Source organism: Drosophila grimshawi, unplaced genomic scaffold, assembly GCF_018153295.1.
Source record: "Drosophila grimshawi isolate 15287-2541.00 unplaced genomic scaffold, ASM1815329v1 contig_44, whole genome shotgun sequence".
Lineage (NCBI taxonomy): Eukaryota > Metazoa > Arthropoda > Insecta > Diptera > Drosophilidae > Drosophila > Drosophila grimshawi.
Window position 1 is genome coordinate 14,225,146 of NW_025063240.1, and position 15,842 is coordinate 14,240,987.

A 15,842-nucleotide genomic window follows, 5' to 3' on the forward strand; every position below is an offset into this window, starting at 1 on the left:
TTACCATTTTGCAAGGCATTTATCTGGCTTCTGCAGCTGGCAAATTTGCGTAGATATGGAATGAGAGTTGAATATTGTTGATGTTCTTAGGCAACTTGAGGTTAATGGTAAGCAGCTTGTTGTGAACAAAACCTGGTCAAAGGGTCAACACATTATCCATATTACTCTGATGCCATTCGCACGCCGTTCAACTGGATCCCTTACGTATTTTACTTAGATTCAAGATAAGCCATTTAAAAGAGCCAAATGTATTTTGCAGTTTGGGAAAGTTTTCTAAGAGATAATAAAATAAAATAAGTGCCGACTAAGTAATACGTTTCTCTAAACATAATTTGCGTCAGCTTTTGAAATACATTTTTAGCATTACTTTATCTTTCAGTTTTCTTCACTTTTTATGCAACAAGAACCGTATAACAACTTAATAAAGTCTGTTTCTAACCATAACAGAGTGCTGGTGGTGCAAACTAAAAGACCATTTGGAAGAATATCCTGGTGCCATTTCAGAAACGTAGCTGAAAAAGATTTGTGCGCTGACGGGTTGAGTAGTTCAAGGAGAGGCAGTTACTTTTGCACTCACTGTTGATTTACTATCTTGAATGTTGGCTGGCTGGAAGCACTTTACCTGTCTTGCTGTCTTCGTCCATTGCGTTGAGTTGGAGCTCAACGAACGAGATTTGGCAGCACAAAAAGCATCAAAAGCGCAAACCGGATGCTTTGCCATATCATTCAAAATGTAGATTGCCTTATGTCATTGCAAATATTCTGAAAAATCATGCAGGTTGCAGGACTGCACTTAGTCACAAAATAAATTGCATCATCAAAAATGTTTCTATTTGTGTTTTTTTTTTATAAGCAATCTTTTGCATGATGCCAAACAGTATGAGTTGGCACAAAAGTTTATACATTTCTCTTTTGCCAATAATTTATAATGCAGCTTCTTGGTTCTGTTGAAATATGCCAAATTGGCTTTGAGTAACATTGATGAAAAAATCCATTAGCAAGAATATATATATTGGGAATTTGCAAAATAAATATTAATTTATCCTTCCCTGCTTGTTTCTATGCTTTGACATCTCATTTGCTTGATAAAACTTTGGCTAGCAATAAAAACAAAGCAACAAGTCACATTGAACTAATTTATGATACAAAAAAATTGTCTTTTGTATAGAGAGACATGCTGCTTCAATGATTTACATTTTTCAAACTCAACTCAAAGAATTTGTTCCCAATATGTTGAATAATAATATAACAAATAAAAATATCTATACTGAATACGTTTCCAAAATCTGAACTCTTCATAACTTAAATATTTGAAGCTTACCCATAGAAAAAAATGAGTATGGAAATAGAATGGAATAATGGTACTTACCCTATCTCAGTTATGTCGCCTACTTGCATCTGACTGGCAACAGGCAGCGCCATCAATAACCACAACAGCGCCCAAGATAGCCAGCTCTTGATCCTGGCAGTGGCTTTCGCTCGCCTCCAGCATGCTGTTGCCCGTTGTGTTGTCGGAGCTGACAAATGGTGTCTCGATGAAGCGTACCTCCACCGTTTGCTCATCGCCAGAGTCGATATAGTCGCCATCATCATCTCTGCGCCGACACCCTCGTCTCGTCAGCTCCACTTGCTGCTGTTGTTGTTGCTGCTGATTCAGCTGCTGTGGTTGGTTGGCATGGAGGAGGGCGGCATTAATGCCACGCGCACTGAGTATGGGGGAGACGGCTCCGGTGCCATTGCCATAGGTAGGCTCACGCGGTATAATCAACAGCTTCTCCTTGGGCAGGCACGTCTCCTGTGTGATGCCATTTTCATCCTGATCATCCACATCCAGACTGCCTGCCCCGCCACCCTCGCCGTTGCCATGATGAAGACGTGGACCGCAGGTGTTGCGATCACTGCGATTATACCCTCTGGTTATGTTGATGATGTTGTTATTGGATGGATTGAAGCAGGGCAACACATGCTTGAATTCCTTGCGAAAGTTCTCATTCAGCCATGCATACAGAAAGGGATTGTAGCACGTGGAGCTCATGGCAATCGAGTGGGCCACAAAGAAGAACAACATGTAGAGACGCCACTCATTCGATTTGTCATCGAAATCATCAAAGATGTTCACCAAATTGATGGGTAACCAGCTAAGTCCAAAAACAGCCACCATAGCGATAAGCATGCGATTTGTGCGTTTCTTCCGATCCCGATCAGCTTCCTCCCGTCGCGACGACTTCGAGCCCGGCTTGGCTCTGGCCCGCTGATTCAGCTTGACGGAGATCCAGACATAGCAAATGGATATGATGAAAAATGGAAGCACAAACTGCAGTGTCGTTGTGATCGCACCAAACACCTTACGATAATGCTCCGACGGCCAGTTCTCTTCGCAGACAGTGACACCATCCGAGACGACTTGCATATAGGCCTGGGCAGCCGATGTGGCATCGATGTGGCTGCCGTTTACACTGCTCGTCCCATTCGCCCCAATCAAGTGCTGTGTGCTATCATCCATCACCTCGTTGGTCATCTTCATGTACATTCCATAGGGAACTGTCGCCAGCAAGGCAATTACCCAAATGCTCACAATGATCCCGATGCATGTGGAGAGTTTCATACGCGGATGGAATGGATAAATGATCACAAAATACCGATCGATTGCAATTGAGGTCAACGTTAGCGTCGAGATATAAATGCTGCAGCCCTGGGCAAAGGATACTAGGTGACAGAGGGTACGTCCGAAGGCCCAGCGACCCATGAAAGTGTACAGTGGTGTAAAAGGCACCGCCAGCACACAAAGTAGAATGTCCGAGAGTGCGAGATTGGTGATGAAAATATTGGTGACAGTTTGCATGGCTCGATTTCTTAATACCACATAGCACACAAGCACATTGCCAAATACGCCCAGGACAAAGACGGTGGTGTACAGCACATAGAAAAAGATCTGCACAAATTGATTATGTATAATGCCTGATTTATCGCCATCCGCGGCATCCGCATCCACAATGCTGATGGTGTTGGCGATGGTGCTGCTGCTGGGCGTGGCCATTGTTGTTGTTGTGGTTGTTGATATTGTTGTTGTTGTTGCTGTTGTTGTGCTGCTGCTGCTCCAATTACTGCCCATATCAATGCCCAAGACGTGGGGCAACTGTGTGCTAACCGAAACGAGAAGAGCCTTAACCGTCTCATTGCCTACGCTTGCCATCTTTCAAGACTTCTTTTTTTGGTTCGGCTATCTGATGAGATTCGCCTTTGAGTGGCGAATGTGTTTGTGGGTTGTGGGTTACGGTTTGTAGTGCTGGCTGAGTGGGATTGACGCTCGATGTTGTTTACTGCTTGCCCGGTTTTAGCCGGAAGTGCGCCACTTAAGCAGCCATTTCCGTAGTCTGTGCCCAGTCACGTCTTAAGTTTATCTTTAATGGTTTATTTATTCAAAAAGTTTCCTTTAATATTTCGCTCATTGCTAATTGTCTCGATTCTACGGAGAGAAAGAAAGTTATGTGAAAATCAGAAGACAACTTGCATTAGATTTGTATAAATGTAAAAGTTTTCAGACTGAAATTACTTCTTAGTTGGATTTTGAAACTAACTTTGTCCTCTCTTCCTCTGCCCCTCCCGTTACCATTCGCTGTTTCTCCCTTTGTAGCGCTTTTGTTTCACTTTTGTCCCTGTGGATTAAGTTGTTGCCATGGCTGGCATTTATTTCAGTTCCTGTCCCGCATTCATATGCTGTCTGCCCCAGTCATGCCATATTTATCTGCAATCACTGGGGGCAGCACGGGGTCGGTCTTTAGATTTAGATGCGAGTCAAGCGCTGCTTTTATTAAAAACAATGTGCCAACAAAATGCACCACAGCGGAAGCGAAAGTGTGGCATCTAAGCTTATATTGTCTAAGGGCAGTTTATATAATCGGAGAGTAAAGTTGGAAAGGTCACTCTGATAACGTCTGTTAAAATCAGCCAGTGATTTTGCTTTCATTCAAGTTGACACCATTATAGACACTTTAACTGCTCATGAAATAGATAGAATGAAAATGAACTCGCTTCTCTTAGCTGGAAACTGCATTTGCACCACAATTTAGGAGTTCGTAGTTCTTATAAAAAAATATACAAGCATTAGGAGGACAAAAGCTGAACGTAAAATTATAGAATGGACGAGAAATCTTTAGAAATCTTCTCAGTTACTAACACTGAATGTTAGTGGATTGATATTATTACACTGAAATGACTTTAATTATGAAAGTCGTTCAAATACATTTATCACAAGGTCTGCGGAATTTTAGTATATTTTCCATATTTTTCAATTGCATTGATTGTTGAATTCTTTACATACGTTTGTAAAATGCATCAAAACAAACATCTGGCTGCACCCGATTGCGTTCAAACTGCCCTTGTGTTGTGGTAATTCCAAATTTGCCACAAAATCGAATTTGAAAAGCAACTAGAATTTAACTGCGCATTTAATTTAGTTTTAATCAAAGCTCCAATTACGTTCATTTATGCAATATCAACTGGTCGGCCCAATTAGAGTTGATATGCGTGGGCCACATCCTTAATCAGGCTTAAGGGTGGGAACGCGTTGTGTGTAACCTTAATTGGAATCGCTTCGATACTAGAAATGTAATACATTGTCGGTAAGGAAGCTGACAACAACGCTCACAAACAAGTGGATTATAAACACTAAATATTGTTATGTGCACTTAATAAAATCCTCACAAAACTGCTCTTCATGCACTACAAAAATCTAGAAAAAAATAAATATTTACAACAAAATTTTAATTAATATTCTGAATATTTTAGCAAATTTCTTGGGAATCAAAAATGTACGGTAAAAGGGGTAGATCTCCACAAAATTGCTCATGCCAAAAAGATAAGCAAACAACAAGTAACAAGATGAAGGAATGTCAAAAATGGTTTTCACGCCGCGAGCCAGGAAAAACATAATCATTTTTATAAATTAATAGGGCGAGCGCTCGCCCGGAACACAAGCTGAACCCACAGGTTACAAACCAAACCGGCCCGGGGGCAGGCGAGTGAAGAAAACGAACTACGACAGCCGGAAATTGTGTAAAAAATGGCATTTAACAATTTTTTGTTAACGCATTTACTCGCAAACAACGAGCAACACGGGCACGAGAGGCACAACAAAGGCGGTAACTACTCAAGCCATAAACATCATCAAAATCCTTATCAAGCATCATCATAATCAAGCATCAAGCATCATCATCGTCCTCATCGTTATCGCCGTTATCCTTCACGTCGGCTCATGCGCCACATTATTATTACTAACAAGCCAGCACAAAGCAGCTTGAGTGTGTCATCCTGTCCCATCCCGATTGTCGTCTGTCACCGCTACTTGGCACCTCCTAGGGGCTGGCGAATACTGTGCCACTTGGTAATTTTAATTTTGATGCATTTCTTGCCATTTTTTTCAGAACGATTTATCTTTAAGCTTGGGCGATGTAATGAAACAAGGCGCTGGGAGGACAATCGCTAACTTTAATGATACTTTCTTTGCTGGTTTTTATGGGTGAATGAAACAATCAAAACCCACACCACACCACCTTCAGAATGGATGGCAGTTTCGTCTTCTCTTGTAAGTACAACATATATTGCCTACTTATTGGCGCACGTGAAGCGTTTTATGGATCTTTCTTTGTTCTAACTCGCCTGTCAACTTGGACCGTCTACTTGATGACCCGAGCTTACACGGGTTAATATAGAATAAGTATCGCTTCGGTCTTAGTATTATTTTCTATTCCGTATTTCACCTTCTCCGCTCTCTAACAACACCATCCACTCATTTTATGCTTTGTTTAGCACTATGTATTATTGCTTTTGTTTACGTACTGTCTGGTTGAGTGATGTCTTATCAGCAGCGAATGCTTATATTTAGTTCGAGCTGGCTAAACTTTATTTAGTTATGATTTTAGTACACACTGCAGAAATGAATGTATATACTTTTGTTTGTTTTGCAGATAGAGCTAAATGAGACTTGCTCTATAAATGTTGAGACTTGAAATTATAGTCATAATTAATTTTGCTGTACTGCATAACGATTGTTCCTATGAGTAACTTTTTGAACAAGAAAATTTTTCATACAAGCACTCATCATTCGATCGATCGTTTCTGTGCCAGCTGTATAATAAAGTGATCCGATTCGGTCGGTCCCTCATATGTACTGCCCACCTATATACCCTACCCTCTACAAGTGATTAAAAGGAATTAGAATTTGATTACACACATTTTACTAAATAATTATATTTCAATTCGGATTAAATATTGGTTGGGTTTTTACTGAAATTTGTTTTGCATCTAACCAATAGTATCCAATTTAATTGTGGGAAAACAAATGTGCTGGTTTCAATTTACCATCTAATAGATTAATTCACAAGCTAATTTGCATTTTGTTTGCACACATTGTGTGCATCATTGAACATACAAATATCTATAAAATATATAATAAAATATATTCTTTTATGTTATATATTACTTGTCAGAGAACAATGGTTGCGTGTGGCACTCGGTAATATATTTATATGTATTATATTTCTATGTATCCTAAATGCTGCTTAACCACAAAGAACGAGCTTTAACAACTTTTTAAGCTATTTCTGAGACACACACCAAAGGCCTCTTGAGGAAACTAAACCATTAACTTGGCCATCAATTTGCCTAATGATACCAGTAGACCAATAACCCACTCCTAAACACATAACTTCTATTTCTGCTCATAAGAATGATCAGCTGGCTGATGATGATGATGCTAATGATGATGATGATGATAATGGCCAGAACAAGCCCTTTAGAATTTCTGCTAATTAGCTTGGCTATTTTTATGATAATCAATTACAAAGTTTTTCAGAGAAACTTCTTAGATAGTTTGCCCCACTGCAAAGTTTTGCCAAGCATCAAAGAAATTACTCAACTGCTGATAGACATTTGCGACAGACAGACAGACAGCAAGCATATAGATAGACAGTTGAGAGACTGAAATGAAAACATGTGTTTCATGTCTGTGTCATGGAATGCAGTCCAATCGAATCGAATCGAATCAGATCCGTCGCTAAAGCAAATTTAATTAAAATTCACCAAGGCAGCCACTTAAAATTGTGGCTTGGGAATGACCCAAAAGCAGCGTTCACTTTGCATATTTTTCAAATTCTGAACATTATTCATATGCGAAAATTGATTCATATTGTTTAATATATGTATACACATGCATATCTGTACACATTCAGATGTATAAATAAGAAAACTGAGGCACACTTAGCAATTTATTGCTGATTTATGTGCTCAACAACTAATTAGTAAATTTATTTCCATTTAAGCGCACAATGCACTCTACGAACGAGGCCAAGTCGTTAAAAATCTGAATGACTCAGCTTTTGCATTCAGCTTTTATGATATATAGTAGAACAAATAAATCATATACCAAATTCCAAATGGAAGGTGTTCTCTTCAGGGCAGCGAAGTACAAATACCCTATGAAAAGTAAAAAAAAGAGACAGCTACATTTTTGATACAAACATTTTAATAACCTAGATAGGTAGGCGATAGGACCTATAAGTGTCATAAAATAAATACATAAATAAATAAATAAAATATTTTGAATGAATGCTAATAGAATTATTGAAGCTGTTCCAAATAGTATACATAAATCGTCATTATCTCTCCTAATACCTCTACTGCTTGTCAATGTGTAGAAGCGATTTGAGCGATCTGAGCCCGAGGTTCTTGTGTTTTGTGATAAATGTCGTGCCCACTGTTAGGCCTTCGGGCCATTGGTCTAGGCCCATTACCGGCTATATGGATGTACGATAAGCGGCAGCACATAAAGATAACACTGAAATCAAACTAAATGGCTAAAATTGGCAAACAACAGCAGACAGCAACAGGAAATCTAGTCGCTGATATTTTATCGGGACAGCAGTAGAAAAAAAATGAAGCAAAATATAAATGAAAATCAACAGCAACAAAAAGAATCGCAGTTAAACATTATTAACACAATCTGGATGTGCGGGCATGCGGGGAGGCCCTCATAGGCATTAATAAGATTGTTTTTGCATGAATTTATGGCCGAGGGCATTCCATCGAGTGACCCGAATAGCACACCCCCTCCCAACACCCATCACTCACCAGCACACGCCCCAAGTAAACAGAAAAAAAAATCCAAAAAAAAAGCGAAAAGTAAATAAGGCAATCATTGGTCTGTTTGTATGCCTTGGAACTGCCCTATGCCGATTTTTTTATATATTCTATTTTATTTTTCCGTGTCCATTCCGTTCGAAAATTGAAATGTTTGCCATCACCGAAGCATTTACCATTCTCAAGTCTAAAGGCGAATTTCCTACAAATTACACTTGGCCACTTTTGGATAAGGTTCAACGAGGCATGCGGACGGCGAAATGGGAAACTCGAGGAAGACAGTCAAAGTAACCCAAGAAATTCAACTTACAATGAGTTATCATGTTATTTTCATGATGATTTTGTGGTTGTTGCTGTTGTTGCTGTTGTTTTGGTCGTTGGGGATCTCTGTACATACAATTTGAATATAGGAAGCAATTACGAGTACTTCCTGCTGGAAGTAACTAGGCAATTAGATGCCATCCAAATTGTTGACATTTGTAGCAGTTGCAAGCCACATATTTTTGATATTTGTTGAAAACATTTTATTATTTTCATATTCCAATTGAATACATTTTTAATAGCTTTGACTATAGGTGTGGGTAACCAAAATGAATAACAACTGTGCGTTTATGATGTCACCAAGAAACATGATATTGCCACAGCATTTGAAGATACAAAGCCATTTGTGATAATAATAACTGTTATATTTAAGCTTAAGCAAGCCTTTAAATTGAATGCACAATATTTGAAGCCCCAATAAATTGAGGCAACCACAAATTGTTCTTGCAAAGTTTAGAAATCCACAGAGAATGCGCTTTCTAAACTTCTAACTCGCATAACTAAGTCAAAGCTAAGCAAATATTCAAGCGAAAAGTTCGGAAGTCATTATTTTTTTTACAGTTGTTTCTTTTTTGGCTCGAAAGCTTATACCAAGCTATGGAACATTTAACGTAAACGAAATATCTACAAGTTGAGTTCGAGTACTGTGAAAGTACTGCAACTCGACTACTGTCAGATATTTCGTTTTGCGTTAAATGTTCCATAATTTAGCATAAGCTTACTAACTGCTTCCTTGCCGTTCCAGAGGCGATGCGTTTTCTCGCACTACTAAGCAAAGAATATAATTGAGAATTATTCGTAGTGTGCACTGAAAGTTGAAATGACCTCGTCAGTGGCGAATAATAACCAAAACGCAAGCAATGGCTAAAATAAAATGCCAAGGACACGCTGGCAATGGTGAACTCTGAGTGTCACATGCCCAGCAGGCAGGCAGTGGGGTTGAGTCTCCGGGGCATACGTGTATAAAAATGAGTAATTTTCCAAATGGCAGGCGGTCTGGCTAACGACGATTCTTTGACAGGCCAGCATGTCTGTCTGTCTGTCTGTCTGCTCATGTATTCTTATCAACATCTGCCTGTCTAGAGTATAAGTCTGTCTGTCAATCTGTCTGTCCGCTTGTCTTGTGGCTTGCCCTTCTTCCTTTGTTTAGACAACAATTGCATTTTCCAGTGGGCAAAAGCTTTCTCAATTTTTTTTAACCTTAAATTGAATTGACCGTTAAATTATTGAGGATAATAAGTTAAGGCTCTATTTGATCTATGGCCAAGTGAGAGCAAAAAACTGAAAAATAGATATGCATACTAATCAAATTTATGAAAATTATTAAGTTATAGGATTACACGACGAAACTAATTAAAAAAAACTGATATTGATTTACCACAAGCCTCCAAATCATTGAAACTCAACAACCTTAAAGTTTTCCTAATCTAACCATCTGACATGTTTAACCCATTCATCCAAGTCCCTTATCTGTTTGGAGTGTATGCTGTCATTGCTCATATTGCTCACTTGCTTGGGCGTTTAACCTTTTCAGTTGTCCCAAATCTGAGCTACAAAACCAAAGGACCGTCCTGCCCAGAAATTCATGCGATTTTCTCTTGTCTTTTGATGCTATTTGTTTGAACAACCTTTTGCACAAGCACGTTCCTTTCTCTTTGCGGGTAAACACACGGTACCATGGCATATGGCACATGGCACCGTATAAAACCAATATTAATACAACTAAAAGTTACCACAAACCCTTCAATGGCTTGTGCCCACGCAAATGAAAATCAATGAATTTTTATTGCAGAAATTTCTCGAACTCTTCCACTTTTGTACTCCCGTAAGCACAATATTGACGCTTTTTTGTTGCTAAAACAACTTTAGTTTCCAATAGCAGCACTTCAAGGGTAGCGATTGCACTGTGACTCAAAATCGGTGTGGTTCAAGGGCCAAAGACACCATTATTAGTTGGCATTCCGATGCAGCGTCGAAGCTGTCAAAACTGCCGTGAGAGCCATTGCAACTATTTTGCGGCTAAGCAGAAGACAATGGCACTACTCTGCAAGGGTTTCTTGTACTCTGCTGAACCTTTATTTTTTTTTGTTGCCTGCCTTTCAGCGTATCATTTGTTATTGTCTTATCAGAAGAGCAGTGCACTGTGAAAATATCGTTGCTTATCGTACACCATAAAAGATGGCCAGAGAAACCCAACATAATGTTGGTCCATTGGCTGGTGTTTCTCGATGGTTGCTGGCCATCATTGTGTTGAACATCGAAAATTGTCTGCTTGTCACAATTTGATGTTGTCTTTTTTCCCTTTTGTTGAAAGTAACACTCAGCTTTAATTGAAAGCTAACAATGTAAAGTATGTGTTTTTTTCTGCTCAGATATTAGAATGCAAATCTTCATTGATACTCTGTGAAAAATATTCATTAAAATCCAATTAAGGTTCTTCTTCGTCCCCATTTGTCTTCTGCTTATTTTAAAAACTATACTACAAGCTGTCCCAATGGATATGTGCATATAATATATAAGTGCATCGTACACATTATCTTAGCTGCTGTCTTAGTCTATGTAAATTAATGAGCAGCTAAATTCTTTTTGACTGAAAGCAGACTGAATGTTGTAAATGGCGTTTTTAGCAGCAAAATTAATTAAATGCTCACTTCAGGCGCCGACCAACCCACAGATAAATCCACCGCACCACAGCCACTCTCAGCAGGAGCACCAGACACAAATCTAACACAGCCACACAGCAACTTTCTCCATTTCTCCCCTACCTCTCCCCCAGCCCATAAGGTTGGTCTCTTGGCTGCTTTGCTCGCGCTGCGCTCATCAATTTTTGCATTTTAATGATATTTGAACCGTGATGCGACCGCGACCACAGACCACAACAATGTAACCGCGTCAAAGCACCCGATGATTATGGCGAAAATCAATGTATGGCTCAACAAATCACACGAATTGAACACACACTTACAAATGGAATACTTTTCTTTATTATTATTATGACTTATTATATCAATACATATTCCTTCAACATGTTTGTTCATAAATCTTGAGTTAAATTTTTCAAATAATTAAAAACATCTTAAACTGAAGAGGTTTTAAAATCAAATATTTAATATATATTAAATTTTCTTCAACAAATTATTAATTCTCACATGTTCATAACTTATATTAATCAGAAAGAAATAAGTAATAATATCTCTTAACTTATTTAACATCTTCAATAATGAATGTTCTACTAAACTGATAGTTCACGTTACTAGAAAGAGTATAAGGTTATCCACAAATTTGAGCGCAACTCGACGTGGTTTTAGTGTACAATTTTAGTGTGAGTAGAATATTTGATCTAACCTCTCATTTAATTGAAATATAATTAATTTTTGGTAAGCATTAAGGTCTTCGTTGGATACATGGCTCAATTCCCAGCACAGTGCGTAAATTATTAAATAAAGTGAATGTTGAACAACGGCAAAATCATAATCCTCCAGACAGGCTGGTTATGTTTAGATTGCTAAGTAATAAATGGATAGTAAATTGAGAACGCACCGCCTATCCCAGCGCTCATTTCGTATGAGAGCGAAACAACTATGTGCCGCTGTTCCCTAGAGAAATTTCGAAATCCTAGCCTTGCCGTGGACGCGGACGTGAACCAATATGATGCGGCATCTATGTGGGCATGACTGACTGCTAATATGCCGCAAGCAAGTCGATTAGATGTGGCATCTGTTGACTGCTTTGTGGTTTCCAATGTTCGGTGTCCTTGAGTAAAAAGGCAATCGTTTTATTGCCAGCGCAGATTGGCCATAAAAATGTCACCTGTGACTTGTTACTGACTGCCAGAAATCAAATGAATTTCGGCAGCCGTTACAGTTAACCTATCCCAACCCAATGAGCTGACCAAAAAATACACACCCACACACACACACATACAAACAATTTATTTTACATAATTTATGCAAAACTTGCAGAGCAATAAAAAGGCGCAATAAAAACAAAGCAAGACGAGATAGGGGAATGTAAGACACGTTCTCTCTCTCTGTGCTATTCCCCAAGAAGTAGGCTATATAAAATTCCGCGAATTCAATAACAAAGTAAACAACGTTACGGCCTTGTTATATCAGCCCTTTTGTTGCTGTTCTTTTAGAGGGTATCGTAAACAAACGCAGCATGAAATGTTTTGCACAAATTATCACCGTCCACAGCAAGTAAACATTGACCTTCACAGCCCTTTACGCCCCCAAAACCGGAAAGGTTGGTTGATTTAAATGCAAATATACATCAGGTGACATCTGCAGTGGGAGTTGGTTGGACATTTTAAGCACATTCGTCCTTCTTCGTCCTGATAAGACCTGAGGACAGGCGCACAACATGTACATCAGCATCAACATCAACATCAACGTCAATGTCGTCTTCCTTTTTATAAAATTCGCTGGTATCAGCGACTATTTGCCATTTTCTAGTTTCGCGTTGATATGCAAATTTAAATGCGTTTTACGCTCTATTTCAAACCCATTTGGCTGCCTGGTTGCTATTATCAAGGAACCAAGCATATCTTTGAACTCCAATGATTGAAGACCTTGATAACCGATGGCAACTCGTTGTTTTGGTATTGTACTGATTAAATGCTGCCAATGCTTCTGTATATTTATAATAAATTACTGCTATAAGCCTGGCATAATTGAAAAAAAGCACGAAATGTATTAAAAATGAGTTTTTTATTAGATTCTATTGAGTTAAGCCTACAATTTCATGAATGCAAAATGTACCAACATTATTGCATTATGCATATGCAGACACGGGATTACAGCATTTGCACAGACAAACATACAGATAAAAGTGTATATGCATAGTAGAACAGACTGAGCATCAAGCTGTTACCCGTATTCATTAAGATTCAAGACAAGATAAAGCAATTAAAGTAACATGTGTGTGTGTGGCCACATTGATACATTTTCAGATATAAATTGATGGGAGACACTGCTGTCAGATGATACCAATTAAAGTGAATGGTTGACTTGACAAATAGATGTACGGATGAATTGATGACAGTTCAATTGTCTTTTGACTTGCAAATTTGGCATGGTGTCAGAGGCTGCATAAACAATCGATTTGACAGTCGGTGAGTATACCCATTAATATTCCCATTTACATACTTAATTAAGTCACGGTCACGAACTTTCTTGCCACTGTCGTAAAAAGTTGCTAACAGTATAAAAATGCTTCTCATTTCTTTCGCATCTCTTTTGTTTGCCTGACCGAAATGCATTTGACTTGTTATGGCATGGGAATGTTTTTTTGTTCTTTAAGACATACTTCTTTGGCATTCTTTCCTTTTTTTCTAAGTTTTTTTTTTGTTATGTCGCAAAACAAGCAGTCGAAATAAAAGTTGTATTCGGGTTGGGACTGTTTTGAGTACAAAATCAAAACTTTTTTTCTTTATGCGATGACAGAAAAAGTTGTCTGGAAATTGAATTTGTTCGGCAGTTAAAAAATACAGTCTGGGATCAAGCATCCCAAATATGTTCAACTTATTAGCAAGTACATTTTCCATCTGAGGATTTGGAGTTAACAGCTGTGTGGATGTTTTTATTTTTTTTTTACCTACCTGCCAACAATTGATTCAATTTCAAGCTTAAACTTAAGTTGTTGCCTGTTTAACTTGCACTTCAGACTAAAGCGTGGCGCAGGCAGCTCAACAAAAGCGAAAGCCAAAACTTTATGCCAAACGACGCGTCGCGATGCTATCAACAGAAGCGGAACGGAACTGCAGTCACAGATCCGTACACCGTAGACCCGTAGACCATAGACCGTAACTTTGCGGACGCGCACTCGAGCACGCTCTGGCACTTGCTGGGATTTGTTTTTATATTTTTTGTTTTATTTTATTGTATTGTATTTTATTTCTGCTGTCACCTCACAAAATCACGCGCGAGACTCACTTTTGCCTATGGGCAAACGCGGCGTATACGCAACGCTGCGTATTTTCTGTTTATTTAGATAATGAATTGAGAAGATGTTTCGTAGTTTATTTATATAAACTTATCTCACATTTGCCGCTTCGCGTCCAACGCCAACGAGGAAACACAAGCAACTGACGACAGCCTCGAACTCGGCCCTCGCTGTTTCTGTTTTGTCATACGCCGTGTGTGACGACGACAACGACGACGACGACGACAACGACAACGAGAACGTCACGAGGCGTCGCTGCTGCAGAGACTCTAGCGCCAGCAATGCCGTTAGCCAACAGGTTAGCTGCTGATAAGCGCTCGAGTCCATCGTCAAATACTGTCGGCAAACCCGATTGTAATTTCCTACCACCATACCGAAGGCATTTGGCCCCTTTTCACTCAACTGCAGGCGAGTGAATCCGTTTGAGTGAGTTTTATTGTGCTGTTTTGAGTAGTTGAGCAATTTCTTCTATTCTAGTAAAACTCTTACATGAATTACATGTGGCTCAAAAGAATACTTCAACTGAATCTAATTTGTATAAGCCGTATGCAAAATAAATTATATAGATTACATTTACATTCTGAAAGATCAGCATGAAATTTTTTTTTGTTTATCTTTACAGGTTTTTCATTATTATTGTTTAAATTTTCTCAGCTTACCTCAAAGGTTAAACTTTTAAATAGGGCCAAGGGCCATTATTTAGGCCGATAAAATATGCTAAATATACTTAAATACCGTTTCAAGCAAAAAGTTCCTCAAAGTTTTATGTAACAAAATGGAATTAAATTAAAGTCATGTTCACTTCCAAAGAGCAAACATTTTAATACATGCAAAATCTTTTTATTATAATGTTATTAGGCAAAGAATGCACAGATTCGAATTGAAGTGGCTTGACTAATCACATTTTGAGCAAAGCATCTGCCCGATTGTATTGTGTGTAGTAAATATATATATTTAAGTCTTATCCATTCCACTTATTCATCTGCCACTTATGCCGCAAGCGCCTCAACCCCCAAAGTTGCTTACTTAATATTTGTTATCTTCCTTGTGTGTTCCACAGGAAATCACAAGATGTGAGGGGTATTGTCAAGAGGCCCCCGGTTGCGATACTGTCAACTGATGCAGCTGCGATTTATTTATTAAGGCCTGTGGACTTACCGCTTACACTCCCTCCCCTCCCCCCACCCTCATTTTCAACCAACCGTTCCACTTAACTCCACATAAACTCCACTCAAGCTCGTTTTTAACGTATTCTCACAGGCTCATCTCTTTCAGGGGTCTGGTAAGTGGACACTTTTCCTTACTTCCTGGGAATGAGGCTTCATACTTTTTAAACACACATTTCATGTGAGTCCAAGTGGAGTGACTAGTTTCCCTTCCATTCTGGCCTGCCCTGCCCGTAACACATATGAGCATAAACAAAGGGCTTTAGCCTACCTGAA

General features: G+C 38.9%; 1 protein-coding gene across 3 annotated transcripts in view; it reads right to left on the reverse strand.

Annotated features, from left to right (window-relative positions):
* The window catches only part of LOC6556678 (prolactin-releasing peptide receptor), a 28,033-nt gene extending 13,580 nt beyond the window's left edge, over window positions 1-14,453 (reverse strand). The window contains exons 1-2 of one of the 3 annotated variants that reach the window (XM_001984235.3): window positions 14,057-14,453; window positions 1,370-3,466 (exon numbers count right to left, since the gene is read on the reverse strand). In XM_001984235.3, the coding sequence (XP_001984271.1) occupies window positions 1,376-3,193 (1,818 nt within the window). In that variant the 5' untranslated portion in view covers window positions 3,194-3,466; window positions 14,057-14,453 and the 3' untranslated portion in view covers window positions 1,370-1,375. Of the gene's footprint in view, window positions 1-1,369; window positions 3,467-3,553; window positions 3,797-14,056 lie in introns of those variants that run through there. The other 2 variants (XM_032743185.1, XM_032743184.1) reach the window with 2 other exon arrangements.
* Window positions 14,454-15,842: the final 1,389 nt, after the last annotated feature.